The 22667-nt window shown below is 39.4% G+C and overlaps 1 protein-coding gene across 1 annotated transcript in view; it reads right to left on the reverse strand.

Annotated features, from left to right (window-relative positions):
- Positions 1–22667, reverse strand: part of adamts17 (ADAM metallopeptidase with thrombospondin type 1 motif, 17) — a 119597-nt gene that overhangs the window by 61733 nt on the left and 35197 nt on the right. Inside the window, exons 4-7 of the mRNA XM_062419070.1 lie at positions 14859–15031; positions 12803–12886; positions 12188–12345; positions 9310–9353 (exon numbers count right to left, since the gene is read on the reverse strand). Coding sequence (XP_062275054.1) covers positions 9310–9353; positions 12188–12345; positions 12803–12886; positions 14859–15031 — 459 coding nt within the window. The remainder of the gene's footprint in view (positions 1–9309; positions 9354–12187; positions 12346–12802; positions 12887–14858; positions 15032–22667) is intronic.

The raw sequence follows: 22667 nt of genomic DNA on the forward strand, positions 1-22667 counted from the left end.
GGGAAATTTAGATGGGGACCGTTTTAAAATCCACACCACAGCCTCGCTCCTCAGGACGTGGGTGTGCAATGTAGGAGTACCCTGTGGGGTTGGTCTGGTTGAGAGTAAAATAGTCCATTGGTTTATGCCAGGTTTCAGTGAGACAAAAGTGTAAGTTATTATCAGTGATGAGTTCATTTAGAATGAGGGAGTGGGTGTTAGGGGGGCGAGTTTCAGGTGAGTCTGTTTTCTGATTGGTTGTGGATGACACGGAAGTGAGCGGAGATTGGGGCTGGGCTGTTTCTATCCAGTCTCCTTGACAACAGTGGTGAGATATGGCTTATGTCTCCACCATAGACTGTATTTAAAATGGACGTAACATCCGTGACGTCACCCATTGGTTTGTGGACTGCTGCTTGGAAGCGAACAGTTTCGGATCTGGGCAGCGCCATCTTGAAAATTTCCGGTGCATGCCGGGTAAAAAAAAAACCCACGGATTATACTTATATGGGCATCAGGAGGAGCAAGAGGCGCCCTCCTGAACCTGTGAACCAATCAACCTGTCAATCACGACGTAGCCACGCCCTAATGCATACCCTGCTTTATCGTCACATATAAAATCAGGGAGGCCAAAATTTCACAAATGAACATCATACTGCATTGAAGAAGGCTTTAAACTAGCGATTGAGACCATAAACACATTTTGAAAACGTTTACTGAGGTTATAAATCAAGTGAGAAGTTGGTGAATTCTCCATTGACTTGTATAGAGACGGAAGTCCTTTTGACACCAAAACAGTCGCCCCCTGGTGGCCTTTTGATAGAATGCAGTTTTAAGTTACTTCCGCGTTCGCATCATTTCAGAGGACCATAACTCCCTGCCTGGTCTCCACCACCTCTCCATTTTCTCCATGTTCTTCTTCCTCACCATCGCTCCGGCTCGAGTTCCTCTCCTCTTTATCCTCAGCTCATCCCGGTTTCTCTCTCAGACAAGCGACTAGTAGATCCTGGTACTGGATAAGCTTCTTACTTAGCTTCTTTCTGCTCTAAAACTGATAATACAACCCAAATCCAAAAAAGTAAGGACACTGTAAAATGTAAATAAAAACAGAATGCAATGGTTTGCAAATCTCATAAACCCATATTTTATTCACAATAGAACATGGAAAAAATATCAAATGTTGAAAGTGAGATATTTTACTATTTCATGAAAAAATATTAGATCATTTTGAATTTGATGGCAGCAACACGTCTCAAAAAAGTTGGGAAGGGGGCAACAAAAGGCTGGAAATGTAAGTGGTACTAAAAAGAAACAGCTGGAGTGCCTTTTTTCAACTAATTAGGTTAATTGGCAACAGGTCAGTAACATGACTGGGTATTAAAAGAGCATCTTAAAGAGGCAGAGTCTCTCAGAAGTAAAGATGGGCCAATTTGCGAAAAACTGCGTCTACAAATTATGGAACAATTTTATTGTTTAATTGTTTATTGTTTGGTTTTATCTCGAACAACAACAACAAATAGCCATCAAAATAATGTGTTCAAGAGGGAACAGGAGGAAACAGAAAGCTTATTTAGTCCTGTCCCTTCTTCACAACTTCCTCACAACATCATAAAATAAAATACAACAAAAAACCAAAAACAAAATAATAAATACATTTCAGAATAATGTTCCTCAATGTCAAATTGCAAAGACTTTGAATGTCTCATCATCTAAAGTACATAATATCATCATAAGATTCCCAGAATCTGGACAAATCTCTGTGTGCAAGGGACAAGGCTGAAAATCAATATTGGATGCCTGTGATCTTCATGCCATCCACATCTACATGCAGTTTAAAGTGCTATCATGCAAAGAAGAAGCCATTTGTAAACATGATCTAGAAACGCTGGTGTCTTCTTTGGGCCAAAGTTCATTTAAAATTGACTGAGTCAAAATGGAAAACTGTTCTGTGGTCAGACGAATCAAAATTTGAAATTATTTTTGAAAACCATGGACGCCACATCTTCCATACTAAAGAGGTGATGCACCCCCATAGACAGTTTGCATATGTGGAAAGGCACCGTCAATGCTGAAAGGTTTATAGACGACGTCTCTTTCAGGGAGAACTTGCATATTTCATTAACACAATGATAAACTGCATATTACATCTATTACAGCAGCATGGCTTTGTAGTAGAATAGTCTGGGTGCTGAGGTGGCCTGCCTGCAGTCCAGATCTTTCACCAAATAAAAAACATTTGGTCACCTTGAAATGAAAAATATGACAAAGAAGACTCAGGACTGTTGAGCAGCTAAAATTCTACAGTATATCAGACAAGAATGGGACAACATTCTTCTCCCCCAAAACTCCAGCTGGTCTGCTCAAATCCCAGACGTTTCCAGACTGTTGTTAAAAGAATAGGGGATGCTACACAGTGGTAAACGTGGCCTGTCCCAACTATTTTGAGATGTGTTGCTGCCACTAAATTTAAAATGACCTTATTTTTTCCTTAAAATTGTACATTCTCAGTTTAAACATTTGATATTTGGTCGGTGTTCTGTTGTGAATGAAATATGGGTTTATGAGATTTGCAAATCATTGCATTCTGTTTTTATTTCCATTTTACACAGTGTCCCAACTTTTTTGGAATTGGGGTTGTATATTTTGTATGTAAAATCTGTAAAGCAACAAGTTAATATAAAGTGGATGAAGTAGTACTAGTAGTAGTAGATAAATATGAAGTGGCTGAAAATGAAAATGATCAGGTAAAAGTACAATTGCCTCAGTACAATACTCAATAAATACTCATTGCTTCATTCCTTCACAACAGCTGCCTGCTGCTACTGGAAGCAAGATGTAGGTATATAAATGAACCAAAACACTACAATTGTGTACTGTACCAAAACAATACTCCATAAAAATGTTCCAGAGGGATGTGAATAACTGCAGAGTTTATGAGTTGTCATTTGACCCATTAAATACTGATTAGTGCTGCTTTCATTATATGTTCATTTAATAGAAATGATCCAGATGATAGGCTGTAAAAAAGGCTTATTTATTCCCATCCTTTGGAACAAAACAGACAAACAACTGAAACCATGTGGGTCATTGGAATTGTATCAAATGTTGGGCCTTTAGACATGAAAAAGCTCTAGACGGTTTGGAAGGAGAGACAGGGAGGGAACACGTGGGTAGCAGGGGTTTTGAAGCAGGACCTTTTATGAGTGCTGTGATTATAGTGAGGCTCAAAGTATGTCACACACTTTGGGCTTGTTTGCACAAAGAGCTGGCATGTTCACATTGTGAAGGAAGATTAGCAGGTTGAGAATATAATGGTAGGGCATACATGGTAGGGTCGTACAGAGCCAGGCATGGCCTAACTGATACATTCAGCTCTTTCCTGAGCCACCAATATTCCCTAACCCATGTCTGTTTGCTGCTTACTGTTGTCCCATGCAAATTCTTGCTCTCTTGCTGCTGTTTTGTTTTGCCTGTCTTACTGCTGTGTATGCTACTTTTTTTTTTTGACTGCTAGCTACCTGGCCTATACTTGTTTAATAGACTGCATGTCATTTATGTAACACTTGTAGTCACACCCAGTGCTTGTTGTCATTGTATTAAGTAGCGGGTGTGTTGGTGTCTTTTTAACTTTTGACTTTTCTTTTTTTATTGCATTATCCCTTTATCCCTTTATCCCTTTATCCCTTTATTCCGAGAGCCTTTGCCAGGCCACCATTGTAAATAATTATTTGTTCTTAATGACTTTCCTGGTTAAAGGTTAAATTAAAAAAATACATAAAAAAGGAGCCCCCACCTTGCCTCACAACACTGCCTCTGTCTGCATTTCCATTACCTCACAGCTATGTGCATGCTGATAATATGCGATTTTGGGCCAAAAATCACACATTTGTTTTCAAGTACAAGAGATTTCAGAATATTTGTAGCATTCATCAAGTAATTTGAATTTACCAATGAAATAGGGTTAAAGAGTGAATAGAATTATGATTGGTCCAGACCTGTTGAACTAGTAATGAACACATCATCTGTTTAGCAAAACGTGGTGAAAGCTGAAAAAAAGTGAAAATGAAAAAAAAAAAAACATTTTAAGATACAATATGACACTGAACTATTTGGACGGAGGTACCAAGTAAGGAGCTGATCTGGAAAGTGGTGCTGATTCAGCTGAACCTGAATTAAGTTTACTGTTTGCACTGTGAGTACAGCTGTTCATTACAACCTTGCTGCACAGCTCGGTCAATACCTGTTATTACCATCCAAGTATTCAAAGAGTCTTACAAGATGACCAGCTGTCCTTCACTGATTACATTGCAGCAGTCTCCCTGCCATATACAGCATCAGGAGGATTCAGCCGTACCTTTCTGAGCATGCAGGTCAACTCCTACTCCGAATCATCTCACAACAGGACTACTAAGAATCTCTCCTGGTCCAACTCCCAGCATTCACTGTTAAACTTCTGCAGAGGATGCACAATGCAGCAGCACGCCTGGTGTTAAACCAATCTAAATAAACCCCTTGTCACAATTCTGTTCATCTCAAGTTCAAATCTTTGATGCTTGTCTTCAAGGCAGCAAATGGAATGGCATCCTCCTACACTGAGTTACTCATTAGGCTGTATGTCTCCTCCCATTTGCTCCATTCAGCAAATGAATTAAGTCTGGTAATACTATCACTGCATGGTAGGAAATCACGATCCAGACTCTTCTCGTTTGTGGTTCAACAATGGTGGAATGAGCTACCTAGCTCCACACACTGCTGAAACCCTTGGTGACCTGTGGTGACTTACATTTTTTTGCACAGAAAGGTCTGAGACGGATGTAAAATGCAAAACACCAATCATGTCATTTATTGTTTTCTATACAGACACCATGAGACACACCAACACCAACGTACGTTAAAAGCAATTAGTTGCTTTATATACCCTCCCAGCTGTGGGCAATCAGGTGGACAAGTCTGCTTAGGTAGGCTCAAAACCATATTAAATAGTAAATACATAACACCATATACAAATAGAATGCAAAGAATGAATATCTACATAAAACAACTCCCTATCAATAAACCAATAACACACGCTCAAATAAGCACTCATCTTAATGGTGTGCCCGCGAGCTCTTAAGAAGCTGCTTGGGCCTGCCTCACCCTTTTGCCTCTGCCCCCTGCCGAGTAGATAACCAGAAAGAGTACTGCTATTGTTTGAATTGGGGTTTGAGTTAGCTTAATAACTACAGATGAAACAGAGTAGAAAACCACAGTATACTATACCAAATGTTTGACTAACTAAATAAATAATCAAAATCACAATGTATGTGACTATCAATTTAACCTACTGCACTTCATCATTCATTGCCACATAAATCCCAATGACCTATTTAAGGTAATGGAAACACTGGTTGCTATTACATACACTCAGTGATCTTGTTATTAAAAATCATACAGTGCCCCTTACCCAAAAATATCCTCCAAGCTCACTGCTGAATCAGACGATCCTCCTGAGTGATAACAATACACTCAGGCACTCACATCCATGTAACAAAGTCTGGTTCTATATGGCCAAAAGTATGTGGACACCTCTGTACTAATTGGGCTGTTTTGTATCATGTCCCATAATTCCAATTAAAGGAAATCCTTAAGTTACAGCATATAATGACTTTTGATATTGTGTGTCCTATTGCATGTTTGATAACAGTGTGCAGTTTGAGGAAAACCCTTTCCTCTTTCGACATGACAATATTCCTGTTCACAAAGCCAGTTCCATAAAAGCATGGTTTTCTCAGATTGCTATAGAAGAACCGCACAGAGGTGTAGGGTAAAGGCACTGCATGTTTCAAAGGTAGACAGTACCAGCCATAAAATACCCCCACACCCACTGCAATCTCCTTTATGGTCACAAAACCAGACCACAAAGCCAGCAAGATGGAAAGACCAATTCACAGCCCAGTGTGAATTGATAGTACCACTTGGATAAACATCCCCCACCACTGGCTATCATAACTCACCTCTGAGAGTCAGTCACCACAGACTTGAAGAACAGACCCACCAACTGGTCATTGGGTAAATCAGTGTAAGAGCACTAAACAGCTTGAAGGCAATAAGGATATGGGGCTAAATCAAGGTCATATGTTTTCTTCATTCAAAAAAGAGACAAATGAATTTAAAAAAAAATAAATAATAATATTAATTTGTTTTAAATAAATTATTTAATTTCATCCAAATCTCTTCTTCTTTTTTAACAGTTTCAAATCTTCTTTTTTTTAGTTTCAGGTCCATTTTTCTCAGATACAGATTTTTGGCCTTGATATTGCTTTGGGGGCGAACATGGAAACTCCACACTGAAGGGCCACAGCCGGCCACTGGGTTCCAACACAGAACCCTCTTGCTGTGAGGCGACAGTGCTAACCACTACATCACCCCATGATCAAACTGTTCAAACTCCAAGGACTGTTGAAAAATCATCAGCTGCTGGACCAAACAAGACCACAGTTCTATGCTCACATATGTATATTTTTAATTTACACACACACACACAGCCTTTGCAGAAGATGAGCAGTTTTCATTGGAATGAATGGGCCACCATGTTTAGACACTGTATCCATTATTTAACTTGAGATGGCTCTCTGATTGGGAGAGAAACCTTCTTTGAATATAGCCATTATGCCAAGGTCAACTTTATTTACAGTTATAGTAGAGCAAGAACAGAACGTTTTTGGCTAAACCATATTCAGTCACACGTATAAATAGGTAATTTATTGTTTTTTTAAGTCAAATAAAAGCCAAATAATGACCCTCACAACATTAAACCATGTACCTTTGCATCAAGAACTAATTTACAGTAAAATAATTTCATTTCAGATTTAATTTCATCTGCAAAAAGAAACAAGACAGCCTATCACATGGAATTATTAGCTCAGTTAAACAACCAAAACAAACACTCACAGAGGACAATATTCCTAATAAAACCACTAACAAGTGATGAGGGCCCTCTCAGGCAGATACTGCCTGAGTGTGGAAATATCCATACTCCTCCATCATATATTGTACTCTATAGGAAATCAACAGATTTGACTGGATTCTGTACAAAAATGTATTTCATATGACAAGATCTCCCTATAAAAAACACTGTGGTGCTGCTACTCTCAGAAGAATTCAGATGGCAGTATATTACATCGCCTGACTCAAGTCTTTGCAGAACTTGTTTTCTAATTTCATTCTGTCTTTGAGTCCTTCACACAGGAATGGAATGTCTGTGTCTTCTTATAAATTAAACATAGTGGGCTGAAAAAACTAAACAATCTGCAATCTTTCTTACATTTATGTGGTCAAATTGGGAAGAAAACAGAAAAGAAAACTGCTTTAGTGTCTATGGACTGAGGCTAATTCCTCTAATGGCAAAAAATCACAATTGTGGATGGAAGAGCTCCAGCATTACATAATACAGAAACAGAGACGTTAACAGAGGCAGAAGAAATTCATGTAGCACAGGAAACAGAACCATACAGAGTAGTTCATTCTTTAGCGACCCTCTCTCTGTCTACATTTGTTTATGCACTACTAAATCACTTAATTGCTGCCTGGATTACGCTCCTGGTACCATTTTATCCAATCTAGGAAGTGTGACACTACTATACAGATCATTGTGAATGGTTTAAAATTCAAAGCTTGGGACTTTGACGGTGGACAGCAGGGTTCACACCCTCCATCCCAATATCCAATAAATATATATATTTTTTAAGAGTGAATAGTAGATTATTACATTATCAGCTCCACTGACTAGCTCAGACTGGTCAGACACGCATGAACTGATGAAGCACCTTGTATAAGAGGTGAAACGTCTTCACAGACATATAACAAGTCCAGAAAACTATGACTTGGAAGAATGAGAACATTCACAGACAGTTATCAGCTCCAGTTATTAGGGCCCGAGCACTGACCAGCGCAAAGCTCTATTGGATCTGTAGGGATTATTATTTTTCTCCTTTTGTTTCTTCCAAAACAAATGTATTTTTGGCGGCCTGAACATACCCCAAAAGTCAGGAAAACACCTCAGACCTGGTGAAAAATGTTATATTTTCTGGTTCAGGAAAATTGGCGAGGCAAAATGGCACTACAGAATTAAGAAAATTGAGCCCCTCGTCCCTGATTGACATAGACAAACGAAATTTAGTACACATATATATCATGTGAAGAGGCAAAAAAAAGTCTCTTGGACCCGTACCCTAAATTCAACAGGAAGTCGGCCATTTTTATTAACAGGCACTGTTTTTCCTCATTTCCACGACTCGTACTTTAACAAACTCCTCCTAGAGATTTCATCCGACCAACTTCAAATTCACTCAGAAACATCTTGACACGTTGGAGATGAAAAATCATGAAAATCTTTCTGATGACTTATTCGTGTTGGACGTGACAGTGCAGACAATTCCGATGCTTCGCCATAAATTAGGAAGTCCTTATAACTCCTACAGACATTGTCCCATCTACACCAAATTGATCACGCATGTAGAGGGTCCCGCCCTGAACACATCTATGCATCAATACTGTGTCATATCCATAGTGCCACCTACTGGACACAGTAAGTCAGCCTCATATAACAAACATTATCCAATTTATATGAAATGTACAGGATGTGTTATCTGCATCACATACTACAACATGACATATAATTAGTGGGTGATCTCTAGCGCCACATAGTGGACACAGGAAGTGTTAGTTAGCCCCATCACACAATGTTCAATGAAGGCCCAGGTGCCAAGACGTCTACGTGTCAGCTGTGTCTGCCCTGCAGCATGCACTGATATGCACGTACGGCAAATTTCACGAGGGCCCGATCATCGTTGCTTGCAGCTTTAATAACAATTGTAAATGATTTTTTTAACTAAGCCAATAATGTTATAACTTATTACATTACTGGCAAAAACGAATTATTATTTTTATTATTGGTCCAGAAATGTTATTACGTTATCGGCTTTATCAGATTTAAAATGGGCAAAATGATAATGTTATTGACTGTATTATGCTACTACAAGGTACACTATTATATTCAGTTCAACTGTGCAATTTTGTTTTTCACTTTAAAATCAGTGCAATATCAATATCACACTTTGGTATATTATCATTAAACACAAATATTCTATATAAAATTATCACATTTTGACCAATCCTCTTCTTAAAAGGGCTGTTTGATGGCTACGACTTAGATTTACTGTCTACAGTGAGTTAGATTTTCTGTAACAGTAAATGTAGGGTGAGGCACTTGGGTCAGGTACTTAGTTGTGATGGTTAAAGCTAGGGGTAGAGGCCAGCTAGGTATAGAGACATTATATCAAGGGTACTCACCCACAGTATCACAGGGTTCGTCCTTATGAACGCAGAAATCTGTCCTGAAAGAAAGACAAAAACAAGTTTACTCATTCCATATTTACGAACTACTCTGAAAACAAGTGACCAAATATCTATTAAAATTAAGTGCTGGGTCATGCTAGAAAACAACAAGATAACTGGCCATGTTGGGAGGCAAATGTGTTACAGGTGTTCAACATGGTAAAACTCAAAAGGCAGAGTGAAAGCATGAGTTTTCTGAAACTTCAACCATCCAACAAGCACTTACAATGAAGCATTTTGGCAACTTAAGACCCCTGTTATCCCAGGGCTTACTCCCACTTCTAGACCAGGGCTGACTAAATCCTTCTTTACAGCAGTAGTATCCTTGAACTTTCTGGGTAAGAACAAACCCATGGAATCATCTTATAGAGCAGAGGTCACTAATAGGCGGACCACGGTCCGGATCCTGTCTCAGACACCGTCCTTTCCGGAACCAGACCTGATGAAATATTGACTATTGTTAAATTTTGTCCCAGCGTTTCTATTTTTTAACGGATGCAGCTTCTCCAGCAATTACGGTAAAAGTGGAGCGGCCCTCAGAAACTCACAGACCAATCTTCTCAGATGACACTAATCAGCCAATCAAAACCGTGCATTCGGACATGCGGCGAGAGGAAGCCTTTTAGGCCATACACATTTACAGCAGCAGTTTATATGAGCCAAAGTAATGTTGAGTGTGGTAGCACCACAGTGACAACAGAGTGGGAGGAAAGGTTCCCACTAACATGTGGCAGTGCACAGGTAGGTGTGAACAGCTGTACGTCAGCACCTAAACAAGACCTGGTTGTCAGTGTATATCTTTGGTGAAATGTGCAATACAAAGTGTGTGTATGTGTTTGCTGATGTAGGCTTTTGCAAGAACACAAACCTGGATAGGTAGCAGTGATGGAGTTGTGTTGATAAAAAGAAGCAAGATGACCAACAGCAACAAATGCAGAGGAAAATTAAATATAAAATGATCATGCTGACATTTTTGCAATTATCTCAAATGGATTGGTCTAAAGTAAACATTCTTTCATCATTTCACTCTCATGAGTCATCTGCATCTGGTCCTCAACTCTAAAAATATCAAATTTTGCAATTTCTTTACATTTTGCTTGGACTCTGATTTTAAGAGTTTTGGAAAGCACAGGCAAATGATGTTGTCTTGCCTATAGGAGCATAAGATTAGAAAATGCTCCTATGTGTTGTTCTGGAGCCACATGTTCAAACCACACATATAACTCGTTTCATTTGTAGGACTTCTGTGTGGTGTTGTACTGTAGCTTGTAATAAGCCTTTAAATGCATGTATCTGTAGCTCCAACTAGACCTACTGGATTCTATTTGATTGCCTCATCAGTACCTTAAACAACATGCTTCCACCACTGAAGCTACTTGCAATGTTCTAACATAGGGCTGATTTTGGTCTGAGCAAAGCAGCAACCTCCAGGCCTGAAAAATAAAGCCACTGCAGAAATGCCAAAACTAGCTGTTCTAGCTTGGTACAAAAAACAGTTTTGTTCTCTGTAGCTAATTCCCCCATTCATGACAGCTGTACAGGGATTGAATGTTGACATAACATTACCATTTACACCACTAAGGCTAAGAAAGTTACACATTATTAAGGATGTGACCACTTTGAGTGATAGGTAGTTGTAACCTCAGATTTATAGAGTATAGGCTTAGCCATAGCTATCACTATATCAGTGGGTTTTTCAGTTATGAAGATTAATTGTAACACTTTGCTCACCTAAAGAAAGTCTTGTTTAGTGTTTGGTTTTACTAAAAGGAGTCAGATCATTTTTTTCCAGTACGTACATTTTGTTTTAAAGATTTTAAGGCTGTTTTTCACAAGCGATAAATAATATTATAACTAGTAGTTATTGTCGGGGTCAGCTCCACCTTTTTGTCTAAATATGGCAACTTCTGGCTCAAAAAATCCAAATTGGCAAGAGTCAAAATGTAAACTCAAGGCTTCAAAACAGTTATTCACAAACCAGTGGGTGGTGTCACGGTAGCTGTGTCCAATATTTTTAGAGTGAATGGTCTGAACACAGCCTGACACTGGCATAAAGGAGGGGCGGGCAGATCAGGACTAAAATGAACCACCTCAAGAACAAAAGGCAGCTGTATTCATGTCCATCCCTACATTCCTCTCATCCCAGTCCTTACAGCAAGAGGAGACAGGATAGGATCTGATAGCAGACATTAGTACTCATTTAAACCAAAGGATTCCTTGAGACTCCCCAAGAAAATGTGTTTTTAAATATACCACACAGAAACATACAGATAGGCACACCACAACATACCCATACACATAAACACATAACATTCATTTCGCCACTTGATTAGATCAATGACCATGATATCAACAAACAAACAAACAAAAAAGACAAAAATGCAAACAAGTGTATAAATAACAGACATATGTCAAATGAATAAGTCGAATCAAAACTTTTCATTAGGGAAGTCATTTTTTTACCATTTGAACAGGGCGAAAAATGTAATAATAGTAATTTATCTCTTTGCAAATGCAAAACAGAGAAAACAAGCAAGTTGTGACATCCAATCATAACACCGATCACCTTAAAAAAGATGTCAAGAAACATTTTAGATCTGACAACATAGATGGAGGAATTATGAAAAGGGTAAGGTTGTTGGCTGACTCAGATGCAGTCTAACCTTACTGTAAGACAAAGGCAGAGGAATCACTACTAAACATATCAATGAGACGACACAGTGACAGTCAGATTTTTCATAGAGAAGATGGACACAGCTGACGGAACAGGAGAGCTGAGCTCACATTTCATACAATTATCATTTATTCATCTCAGGAAGTGCTGGCTACATACCTGGTGACCAGCACAGCAGTGTCCACTGGTGGGATGTCATCCCTTCCACCAGGAATGTGGTTGGTACCAAGGTATCGCGGCCCCCCATACTCTTGATACATCCAATGACAGAAGCTCTCCAGAGACCTCTCACCATGATGGCCCACCTTCAGCTTCTCCTGAAGAAGAAAAACAGCACAGATTAGCTTCATCCTCTGCTGGTCACAATCTCCTTTATCTTTAAATTAACATTATTCACATGTCAACTTCAACCAGAAGAAGTTTAGATTTTGCCAGATTGAATGCCAGATTACATTTGACAATGTAGAACATATACTGTATTATCAACAATATTCCAGTACCGTCAGTAAAACTAATATATTTACACTATTAGAAAAAATGTTTGATCCATATATTTGATTCATGTCTAACCTATGGTTTACTTCAAATTTTAAGTTCAAGTTTGATAACTTGAGTCTCCATATGACTGGACACTTTTAAAGAAAGAACAGAAATCTCTTTCTTGAGGAACATGACCTTCCTTACACACATAAAGACAGCATCTACTGACAGACAGGGTTGTTAGGTTCACAGGGAGTTAAACAAAGGTCAAAGAAAGTGAAAGGTCAAGCTTACAGGGCGGCTGTGAAGCAACACCAGCTTTGTGACACGAATGTTGATCCTGACTCCCAAACTCTGGTGATGGAACATGTTGTAGACCTGCAAGAGAGGGCACTAACATTGTGAGTGCTGCACATGTCACCAGCAGGGGAGAAAAGGTATAAAGACAAGAAAAATGAGCAGAGAGGAATCATGTAAATGATAAATGTACTGCATTTATATCACACCTTTCTTTCTTCCAACTACTCAAAGCACTTTACGCTACATACCAAATTCACCCATTAACACACACATTTATATGCTGATGTAAAAGGCTGACATGCAAGGTGCTAACCTGCTCATTAGGATCTAAAGCATCTTCACACACCTACACACAATGTTCCAATTACTGGACTCAACCTCCTGAGCAACATATACTATTTTGTTTTTTAATGTCGACATAAAACATATAAGCGTTTAATTCAGAGTTGTTTGACTCAAATGCCTACCTCTGACTCTGGGCTTCTGTGTCAGGAAAGCTAATAATCTGATGTCCACATGCAAGCCATGGAGTCTGCGACACACACGCACGCACGCACACATGCACTCGCACACACACACACACACACACACACACACACATACACATACACACGCACGCACGCGCACACAGGCACACACACACACACACTGTATAAAGTGTGACACATTAGGTTTGACCACTGAAGCCAATTAAGCTCAAATGGGCTTCTTCCAAACTGAAAAAAGTTGAATAGTCAAGTAGATTACATCACTGCCCTGCAAAACTACTCCTAACATGGCACTTTATAGCCATACTTGTCTAACACTGTAAGTGAGGAACAAATGTAGTGCTGAAATTAAATCAGATCATTCTCTGCCTTCTCCAATGTCACAATATGCTGTTTTGAACTGTTTTACAATATTACAACTGGGATTTTATGGTTTTGGACTCTTGATTAAAAAACACAAGACAGCACCAACCCGTTTCTTCCTTGGGGGACAGTGTGTACATTTTACATTGACAATAAACTGAACGGCGCTAAGAACACTAAAGGGCCAGATCCTGAGGTCCTTTAACATCTGCCAGTAATGCTGAGGATTTGATATAAGTCAGTGGAGACCAGTGCTCTTCTGTTTGCTGTTGTGTGCTGGGGCAGCAGGTTGAGGGTAGCAGACGCCAACAAACTCAACTGATCTTCAAGGCAAGTGATGTTATGGAGGTGGAGCTGGAATGCTGTCCAAGTTACATGTCATCATGGACAAGTCACTCCATTAAATGCTGGTCAAGCACAGGAGTACATTCAGTGCAAGACTGATTCCACCAAGACACACCAAACAAAGTTATTTCTGCTTGTGACAATCAAACTTTTCAACATCCACCGTGAGTCCTCCACCTTGAGTCACGGCTGTGTCACGTGACTATGACACAGTTTTGTTCTGTCCTCTTCACGGCGTTATACCCCACTGGAAGCATTTCAGATGCAGAACAGCAGAGAGAAGAGATTCATCCCTCTACCTACAGAGTGAAGTCCAGGAAGCAGTGGTCGATGTTGACAAAATATCCTCTGACTAGTTGACTTTTTCTATATTATCGGGAATCTGCACAGGGTACTGAGGCCATTGACTTCCTGCTGACCCGCCACACACATGAAAGGCATGGAAATAATTTACTGATCCAGCTCTTAGATATTTTTTTATTTATTGGACCTAATGGCTCAAATTGTGACCAAAAAAGAGAAAGTCACTTATCTCAACATTGATACTTTACGAATAAATTTTTTATAATATAATATAATATTGCATCCCTTTATAGTACATTATATAGAATTATTTGTGAGCAAAGAACTTATTTTTAAAAAAAATAGGAAAAAATGTAAAGATTTACATGGGTCCACACATAAAGCACACCAGCAACAACTGTCATAATCTAATATCTACAAAAGCCTCTAATATTAGATTAAGTGAGTGACTACTGAGAGAATTTGACATAAAACTGATTCTAAACACAAAATATAAATATTTAGGGGGTGATTTCAGAGACTGTATTTGTATTTGTGTTTGGGATTCTTACCATGTTCATGACAGTCAGCAGGAACCTCTGTGCTGCCTCAGCGCCATGGTACTGCACCATGTCAGAGTCTGCCACCACCACCGTCTCCACAGTGTATGTTTCATGCAGGCGAATGACGTTTCTCTTCCCACGACCCTCCTCAACCACTTTTGACTTCTTCTCCTTCTTCTTTCCTGCCACAAAAGATAGACAGACAACACATTAAGTCCCAACAGTAAAGACCTGTTATAGAAGATGGTTTGTATTACATCAATCATTTAAAACAGCTAATTCATCGCAAACTGTTAAAGGTATTTGTGTAAATTTCTTAACTACAGAAGATATTCTAAGCTAAACGTGCTTTGGCATGCAGTAAGTTTCTCAACCTGCACAGACTGCCATTATACTGATGCTTTCATTGGTTGCCCTAATCTGGTGAGTTATTCATTGGTTTAGAGCCATATTTTGTCATTGTGTTTAATTAACGTAATTTTCTTCATTAAACGCAGTCAGTTTAAATGATTATGCATCTCTTCAGGCTGATGCAGACTCTTCAGTCTGGTATGTCTATACTGAACAGTAGTTTTTGATAGATGTTAATTTCACAAGACACTGAAATAAATGAAAAAACCTCTAATTACTGTTTTCACTCTATATGTTCGAGTTGTAAATAGAATTGGGTAATTCCGGTTTCACAATGGCTTGGAGGTTCAAACAATGTCTTTTCAGTCAGTCCATGCGAAGCGGCAATAAGGTGGTATCTGTGTCATTTGTGCATTGTGTAAAATAAAACAACCTTTGAACATCTTTAAAACAAGATGCTGGATTGTCCATTCAAAAATCCCTACTATAGGTATGTGTATTTCACCTTTAATGATTGCACAAAAGTAGGAATCATGTAGACTGTCAAATCTCAGATTTTATAACTGAGATTGTCTTGAAAGATACTGGCAGCCAACAAATTCAGAGTTAAGTTGAAATCTGAGCTGGTCCCTCTGAATTGTCTTGAGCTGGATGCTTCAGAGTGTAATCCTCCTGACTCTGGATATCACTTGTGAATTGAAAGCTCGATTGAGAAAAATAAAAACGTGCACATATACAGAATGTTGTGCAAGGAGAAAAAGCATCTCATTTTGGTGTTACGGGTGAGTGCACTGCCATGAAGACATTACAGCATCTTTGTCCTATTTGTGGTTTCCCACCTATGCAATCTTTTTTGAAATGATTTGTCTGAAGTATTACACTCTTGAGTATGCAAACACAAACACGTGCACATTTCCATATCAGCACATGATAGGTGTGATAAAAACCACAACAAATTACAAATAATTTTGCAGCCAAGCTAAGCATTGGCAGGCATGGACATGGAAATTCCACTCTGCTGAGGTTATTGCCTCTTATGGTGGGTAGTAAAGTTCCTGAATGGGACATAAAATGGTCTATATTGATGGACCTGAAATAAACTGCAGCTGGTGTTGTCCCCATCTTTCACAGAGGAATCCATCCAGTACATGCAAACTAAAATAATGATCACAGGCAGGTTCTTCAAGCAGTGTTTCCAGACTTTAAGCTCTAACCTCAACATGATTACATTGAGCACTACCTAGAACTGATAAAGCATTTTGGGCCTCTTGTTCACCTATGGATTATGAACATTACTTTTTCAAAAGGTTGATACATGACCAACAGAATTTCAAGAATGTCTTGAAAATTCTTGCAACCAGAAGTCAGCACATGATGGCATATCAACTCAGTGTGCTATTATTTTTCAGACCCCACACACAAGGCCTCAAGTGTCACCTCTGTCCAAGTCACCACACTGACGCAAGTGGCCTAACACTTCATAGAAAAGAAGACAGACAGCCAAAACATATACAGTACATCAAAGGTCTCAATAAATGAAGCAGAGTTTGCAAATGGAATTTTTGTCTCTGCAGGTCAGAAAAAAGAGGGAAAAAACAAATATAGTAATAATAATAATAATAATAGTAATAATAATAATAGTAATAATAACCATCTACTGAAAATAATCAGTGACACTGCCCACCACAACAGTAATTTGGCACTATATAAATAAAAGATTGATTGATTGATTGATTGATTGATTGATTGATTGATTGATTGATTGATTGATTGATTGATTGATTGATTGAACAAGCCTATAAGACTAACTGAACAGATTGTTTTGTTTATTGAACACGTCAGGTATCAGATTTAATAATACTCAGTCAAAAACATTGTTTTTAATTCAAAACTGAATTTGAAATACATTGCCAGCGTTTCCTCCTGATTATTTGTTTAGCTTATTATACCAAGATCCAGATTTTGATGCACAGTTTACACACTGAGGAACTTCCACAGAAGGGCAATTCAGTTCCACAGCCTACCCAGTCCACATAAATAAAAACTTGATCTAGCAACAGCTTTTAAGGATCTAGATTCCTAGACAACAGATCAACATATGAGTACAAAAGCAAAACACAAGTAGCGGACACACATATATGTAGGCTTTCCCAGAGCTAACAGTGGAGCAGAGACACTGTTCTCCACTGCTGGATATATAGCATTAATAACAGTGGAGCACTCTGCCTCCTCCTATTTGTTATTCTCATACAGGCAGGAGACTGTAAGATGCTTTCAAATAAATAAATAAATTAATTAATTAATTTAATTACATTTTAGCCTCGGACCATTTATCTACCAGGTATGTTTCATATAATCATCAGCATGCAACATCATTGACAAACAGTGGAGACACAAAATAGTTTCAGGATCAGGAGGTCGCGCAATCGTCCATCGATTGGAAGATTGGCGGTTCGATTCCCGGCTCCCCAGTCCACATGTTGATGTGTCCTTGGGAAAGATACTTAACCCCAAATTGCTCCTGCTGCTGCGCCAACAGTGCATGTTGATATGTGAATGGTAATTCTTAGGTACATCTTAAGGGTGGGACGGCTCACAAAATCCATGGTTCGGTTCATATCACGGATTTGGAGTCACGGTTTTCGGTTTGGTTCGATTTATGTTGTTCTTTTCTGGGGGGGGGGGGGTCTTGACGATGCTCTTGACATCATCAAGAGCACAATAAAGATCAATAAAAAAATCCTTAGTAGTTTAACACTAACCAACACTCGTGTATCAAGGAAACTTTTAAATTAGTGCCTCAGATGTATTAACATTGTTTTACACACACTGACAGCTGAACACAGGCGGGGGTCTGGGATTCCCCCCGGAGTAACACGTCATCAGGAGGGACTCCCACCTGACCCTAATAACTGAAGGAGGAAAAGATCATAACAATATAAAGAGCTGTCACATGAAGACCATCGTGCATGCTCCACAATACATTCATTAGTTTGATGAAGTTACTAGAAATGTTCATTCGTAACCGATCAACCGCTGTGCTAATAATAAAAGCCTATATATATTTACTTTGTAGAGATATTTTAGGTCAATACATGTTTGCTTATCCTACCATTTGTGTTATTGTGTAGTTTGCAACCTGCATCTGGAGATGCTGTGCACTTTCTCAGGTCAGTAGCTGCCGGTGTTCGTACTGTTGGAAAGCTTGGCACGGAGCAAAAACTTCCATCCTTCATAAGTCCATAGTATTATAATGTATGTCCTCCGCGTCGTGCCATATGAAAAAATAAAAAAACTTCACTGGGTTACTGGCAAGGCTTACGTTGTGCATGTAATGAACCTAACAAACCGAACAATACACACGTGCCCCGAACCGAACAGGACGGATTTTTTTAATGAACCGTTCCACCCCTAGTACATCTACAACAAGACAAAGTGATTCTATGTGTATTTATACAATACAGTCCAGCACATCTTTCAGTCAACAAAGCCAGAACAGTGGTCCCATGTTCCCAGTGACAATAACTGAGCAGACCGTATCCAGATCAGTTCCTACATCACATCTGACAGAGACACTGATGCAGCTTTTTCCACACAAGCTCTGTGCAAATGATCCAAAAGCACACAAGACCTTTTAACTGGCCCACCCTGAAAAGGAGAGATTCACTTAATCTGGTGAGCAGCTACATGACTAAGACTAAAGAGAGGACTCTCAACAACGCTTCCCACATTCAATTCCCTGGCAATGCTGGGATCGTTTGCATCACACTCTGGCTCTGAAGCAGTTTTGTTTTGTTCCCACATGGCGTTCTACCCCACCAAGAAAGTTTTATAAGCTGAGCATTTTGACTGGAGGCAAGCCATCTAACTTTTGAATTCAGTTGCACTGCTGCTACACTAATTTGGGCAACCTAATCAAAGCTTCACAAGCACTTTAGAATACCACTATTAATGCAGTAATAGAATGGCCTTAATATGATGACTTGCTCAGATTTTGTTGACTTGGTTGTTTTCCTGGATTTTTGTGCTTTTAGGTAAGTAGGCTATGTAGTCAGATAGTAACCTTAACCCTAACCCACAAACATTGACTAGAATGGCCCCGATCTGAGTCAGAACACAATGCAGATATGCCCAGTAGGATCAATCAGTAAGAGCTGTAGTATTCCTCTTCCAAGTGGCCAGGTCTTTAAAGTGTTCCATCCACCTTAATGGATGCAAGGGATGGCATAATTGCCACCTGCCTTGCACCCCAGATGACTTGCCACTAGGGGTGGAACGATTCTCCAAATCCTCAATTCGATTTTTTTTTTCGATTTTAAGGTCACGATTCGATTCGATTCGATTCTCAATCCCTTTTTTTGGATCCTTTTAGCACAGATGCCTATGCCATTTTTAGACTAATCATGAGTGATATAATCTCCATCAGTTGTTTGCAATGTACCACACTAAGGCCTTACTGTCAAAATTAAATAATTTATTGGCAATATAATGTAACAATAACTTGTTTCAATAGTCAATTGGAAACTTACTGTAAACAAAAGAATCATGTAGTGACCCTGTTGTAACTGCAGTGTGCACTCTTCATATTAGATGATATTTAAGTTCACAACAAAAGAAAAACTGTCTATAGACATCACTGAACAATTAAGTGTGTTAACTGTCCTAACAGTATCCTAACTGTATCCTAACAGTAGCATCTCTGGTGCTACAAATACCCCCATAGCACTAGTTATTGCTTTAGTGCAGACAACCCAACTCTCCCGCACTAGGGAGTGTCAGCGTGCACGCGTGTGTGTGTGTTTGTGTGACTATCAATGCAGCGCGTGTGAGAGCACAGCGTCCTTATAGCTCTGTGTTGCTGCTTATTAGACCAATCACCCGCCCCCCAAACGGACCGACAACCAGTTCGAGTTTGGTTGATGTGTGTCCTCTATCAGCGGTTGCCATTTTTTTTACCGGCTGCAGGTTCAGGTTAGAAGAGGTAATGTTGACTTGCCACATTTCAACGTGTGTTTTTTTCCCTCTTGATTCGCCTGCGGGACGTGACTTTGTGGGCGTGGCTACATCCTTGATTCCTCCGTCGAGATCGTGAGGTCATTTCGATCGATATTCGATTTACAATCGAGATCGTCACACCCCTACTTGCCACATATGAGTAGGCGGCAAATTCTTTTACATTGGAAATCCCCAAAACCACCAAAAGTGGCTGTATGGTTGACTGATCTTATGATGTATCTTAAATTGGAAAAGATAAAGTATGCACTTAGAGGGTCCAATGACCGTTTCTATGGTATCTGGAACCCAGTAATTACATATTTTGAAAAACTTAAGACCCTTCCTGACATTCCCTAATGACATGCAATGCACTAGGACACTGATGTTATGGGCCTAAAGAGGTCTGCAAATACTCTGCTTTTTTTTCTATTTCTACAATGTCTGTAGGTGTGTGATTACATATTTTGTAAAAGAAAGAAAAGAAAACAAATTGCATTTTCTTTCACAATGTAACCTTGTTGTTCTTGGTTAATAAAAAGAGACTTAAAAAATAAATAAAATGGTTTTGTTCAGTCATTGAGTAACAGGTAAACTCAGCAGGGTTTTAATTGCTGAAAGTATGGAAACATGATCTATGTCATCTCAAAAATGTGCTAAATATTGCTCAAAAACTGTTTTAATCAACCTTTCATACAGTTGTGAAGACTCCAAGGTCAGTAGTGCAAACGCTCTCTTCTGCCTCAAATAGCAACGCGCTAACAATGCGCCTGACCACACCTCATTTTGAGACCGACACGCCAACAGGCGCACAGACGAGTGCAAGTGCATTTGCTATTTACACAACGTGGGTGCAGAAAATGTCACCAACGTCAGTCTGAAACTGACAAAGACACATGCGCTGGGCGAAAGATAGGGCCCAGTGAAATAGCCTGGGAATGAAAGGTGCCTGTAAGAAGTTAGGACTTGGAGTTCAACTCCTCACATGCCTCACATATGGGCAGCTCATGGGAGCACATGATTAGTATGGCAAGAAGAATCCTTGACCCAATGCTGCTTCAGAAAAACATTCATCTTTCTCAACAAGTATTGTTTACACTTGTCATGGAGCTTACAGCAATTATGAAAGTGAGGCCTCTAATCCCAGTTTACACAGACCCTTAGTCACCATACAAAACATCCACCATGATAATCACTCATAAGAGTCATTTTTTATTTATACAGAGAACTTCACATGGAGAAGGTTATCCTCACTGCACATCGGAAACAAAAACAAGCCCTTGCAAACAAGTTTAGTTTTAAACTCCATAGTGGGGATTTAAGTGGACAGTGTGGAGGCAGTGACAGAGAGGAGGATGACAGGAACTCTGGAAGCTATCATGTACAATACCTCTCATCCTCTCTATGGCGAACTGAAGCAATTAAGGAGCACGTTCAGCCCCAGGCTCATCCAGCCATGTGCCTCAAAGCACTTGGGGGGCTCTTTCTGTTTGAAAAAGCATCTTCATTTTTATAACAGCTGTTGAAAACCAGCATATTAGGTACATTACTGTCACCTTATGCTTCATAGTAGAATTATGGCGCTTTTCCACTATACAGTTCTAGCACTACTCGGCTCGTCTCGACACGGTTCCAGGACAGACCTTTTCCATTACAAAAAAGTACCTACTCAACATGGGCGGGGTCGTCATAGCACGGCTCCGCGAAACTGCCGTAACTTCATTTTATACGCGACACAAAACACATAAACAATGGAGGACATTGAGGCAGTGGTGTACTTGTTGCTGTTTGTGGCTTTTTGTCACACACAAAGCAAGAAAATTGAGCTGTATAGCTCTACCACTGTTGCCGGTATTTAAAAATGCCGGGTTTGATTCTTGTGTGGGACGGCTCATGACTCTTCCAGTGACGACCAATCAGTGGCCGGCAGTCTGTTGATGTCACAATTAGTATCTGCTCGGCTCGCTTGGAACCTCACCAGAGCAGGTACTAAAAAAGTACCAGGTACCAGGTACTATCCCTAATGGAAACGTAAAAAAAAAAGAGTTGAGTCGAGCCGAGTTTAAGAGTCGTGCTGGAAGTGTGTAGTGGAAAAGCGCCATTAAAGCATTAAACTAGAGCATTCAAGTTTAATCCTGAGCCCCAGTCTTGCTAAGTTCTTGCTTCATATATTGTCTTTCTTGATCATATTCGGTACAATCTACAATTGCAAAAATATGCACACATTAATATTGGTATTGGATATCAGCCAAAATGAGTTGGAAAATATTGACATACTGGATTTTGGCAGAAAATTCCTAATTGGTGGTTTTATTTAAATTACGGTGTGTGTTTTAACTCCTAAAGATGCATTGTACATGGCATGTATAGAACAAAACAGACCTTAAATGGCATTAATGAAAATAAAATAACAAATATAATTTCAAAGCAACGCACAGGGGTTGTGGGTTGCCCTGTGCTTTTTTTGCAACAAAA

Source organism: Scomber scombrus, chromosome 1 (assembly GCF_963691925.1).
Source record: "Scomber scombrus chromosome 1, fScoSco1.1, whole genome shotgun sequence".
In the NCBI taxonomy this organism is placed as follows: Eukaryota; Metazoa; Chordata; class Actinopteri; order Scombriformes; family Scombridae; genus Scomber; species Scomber scombrus.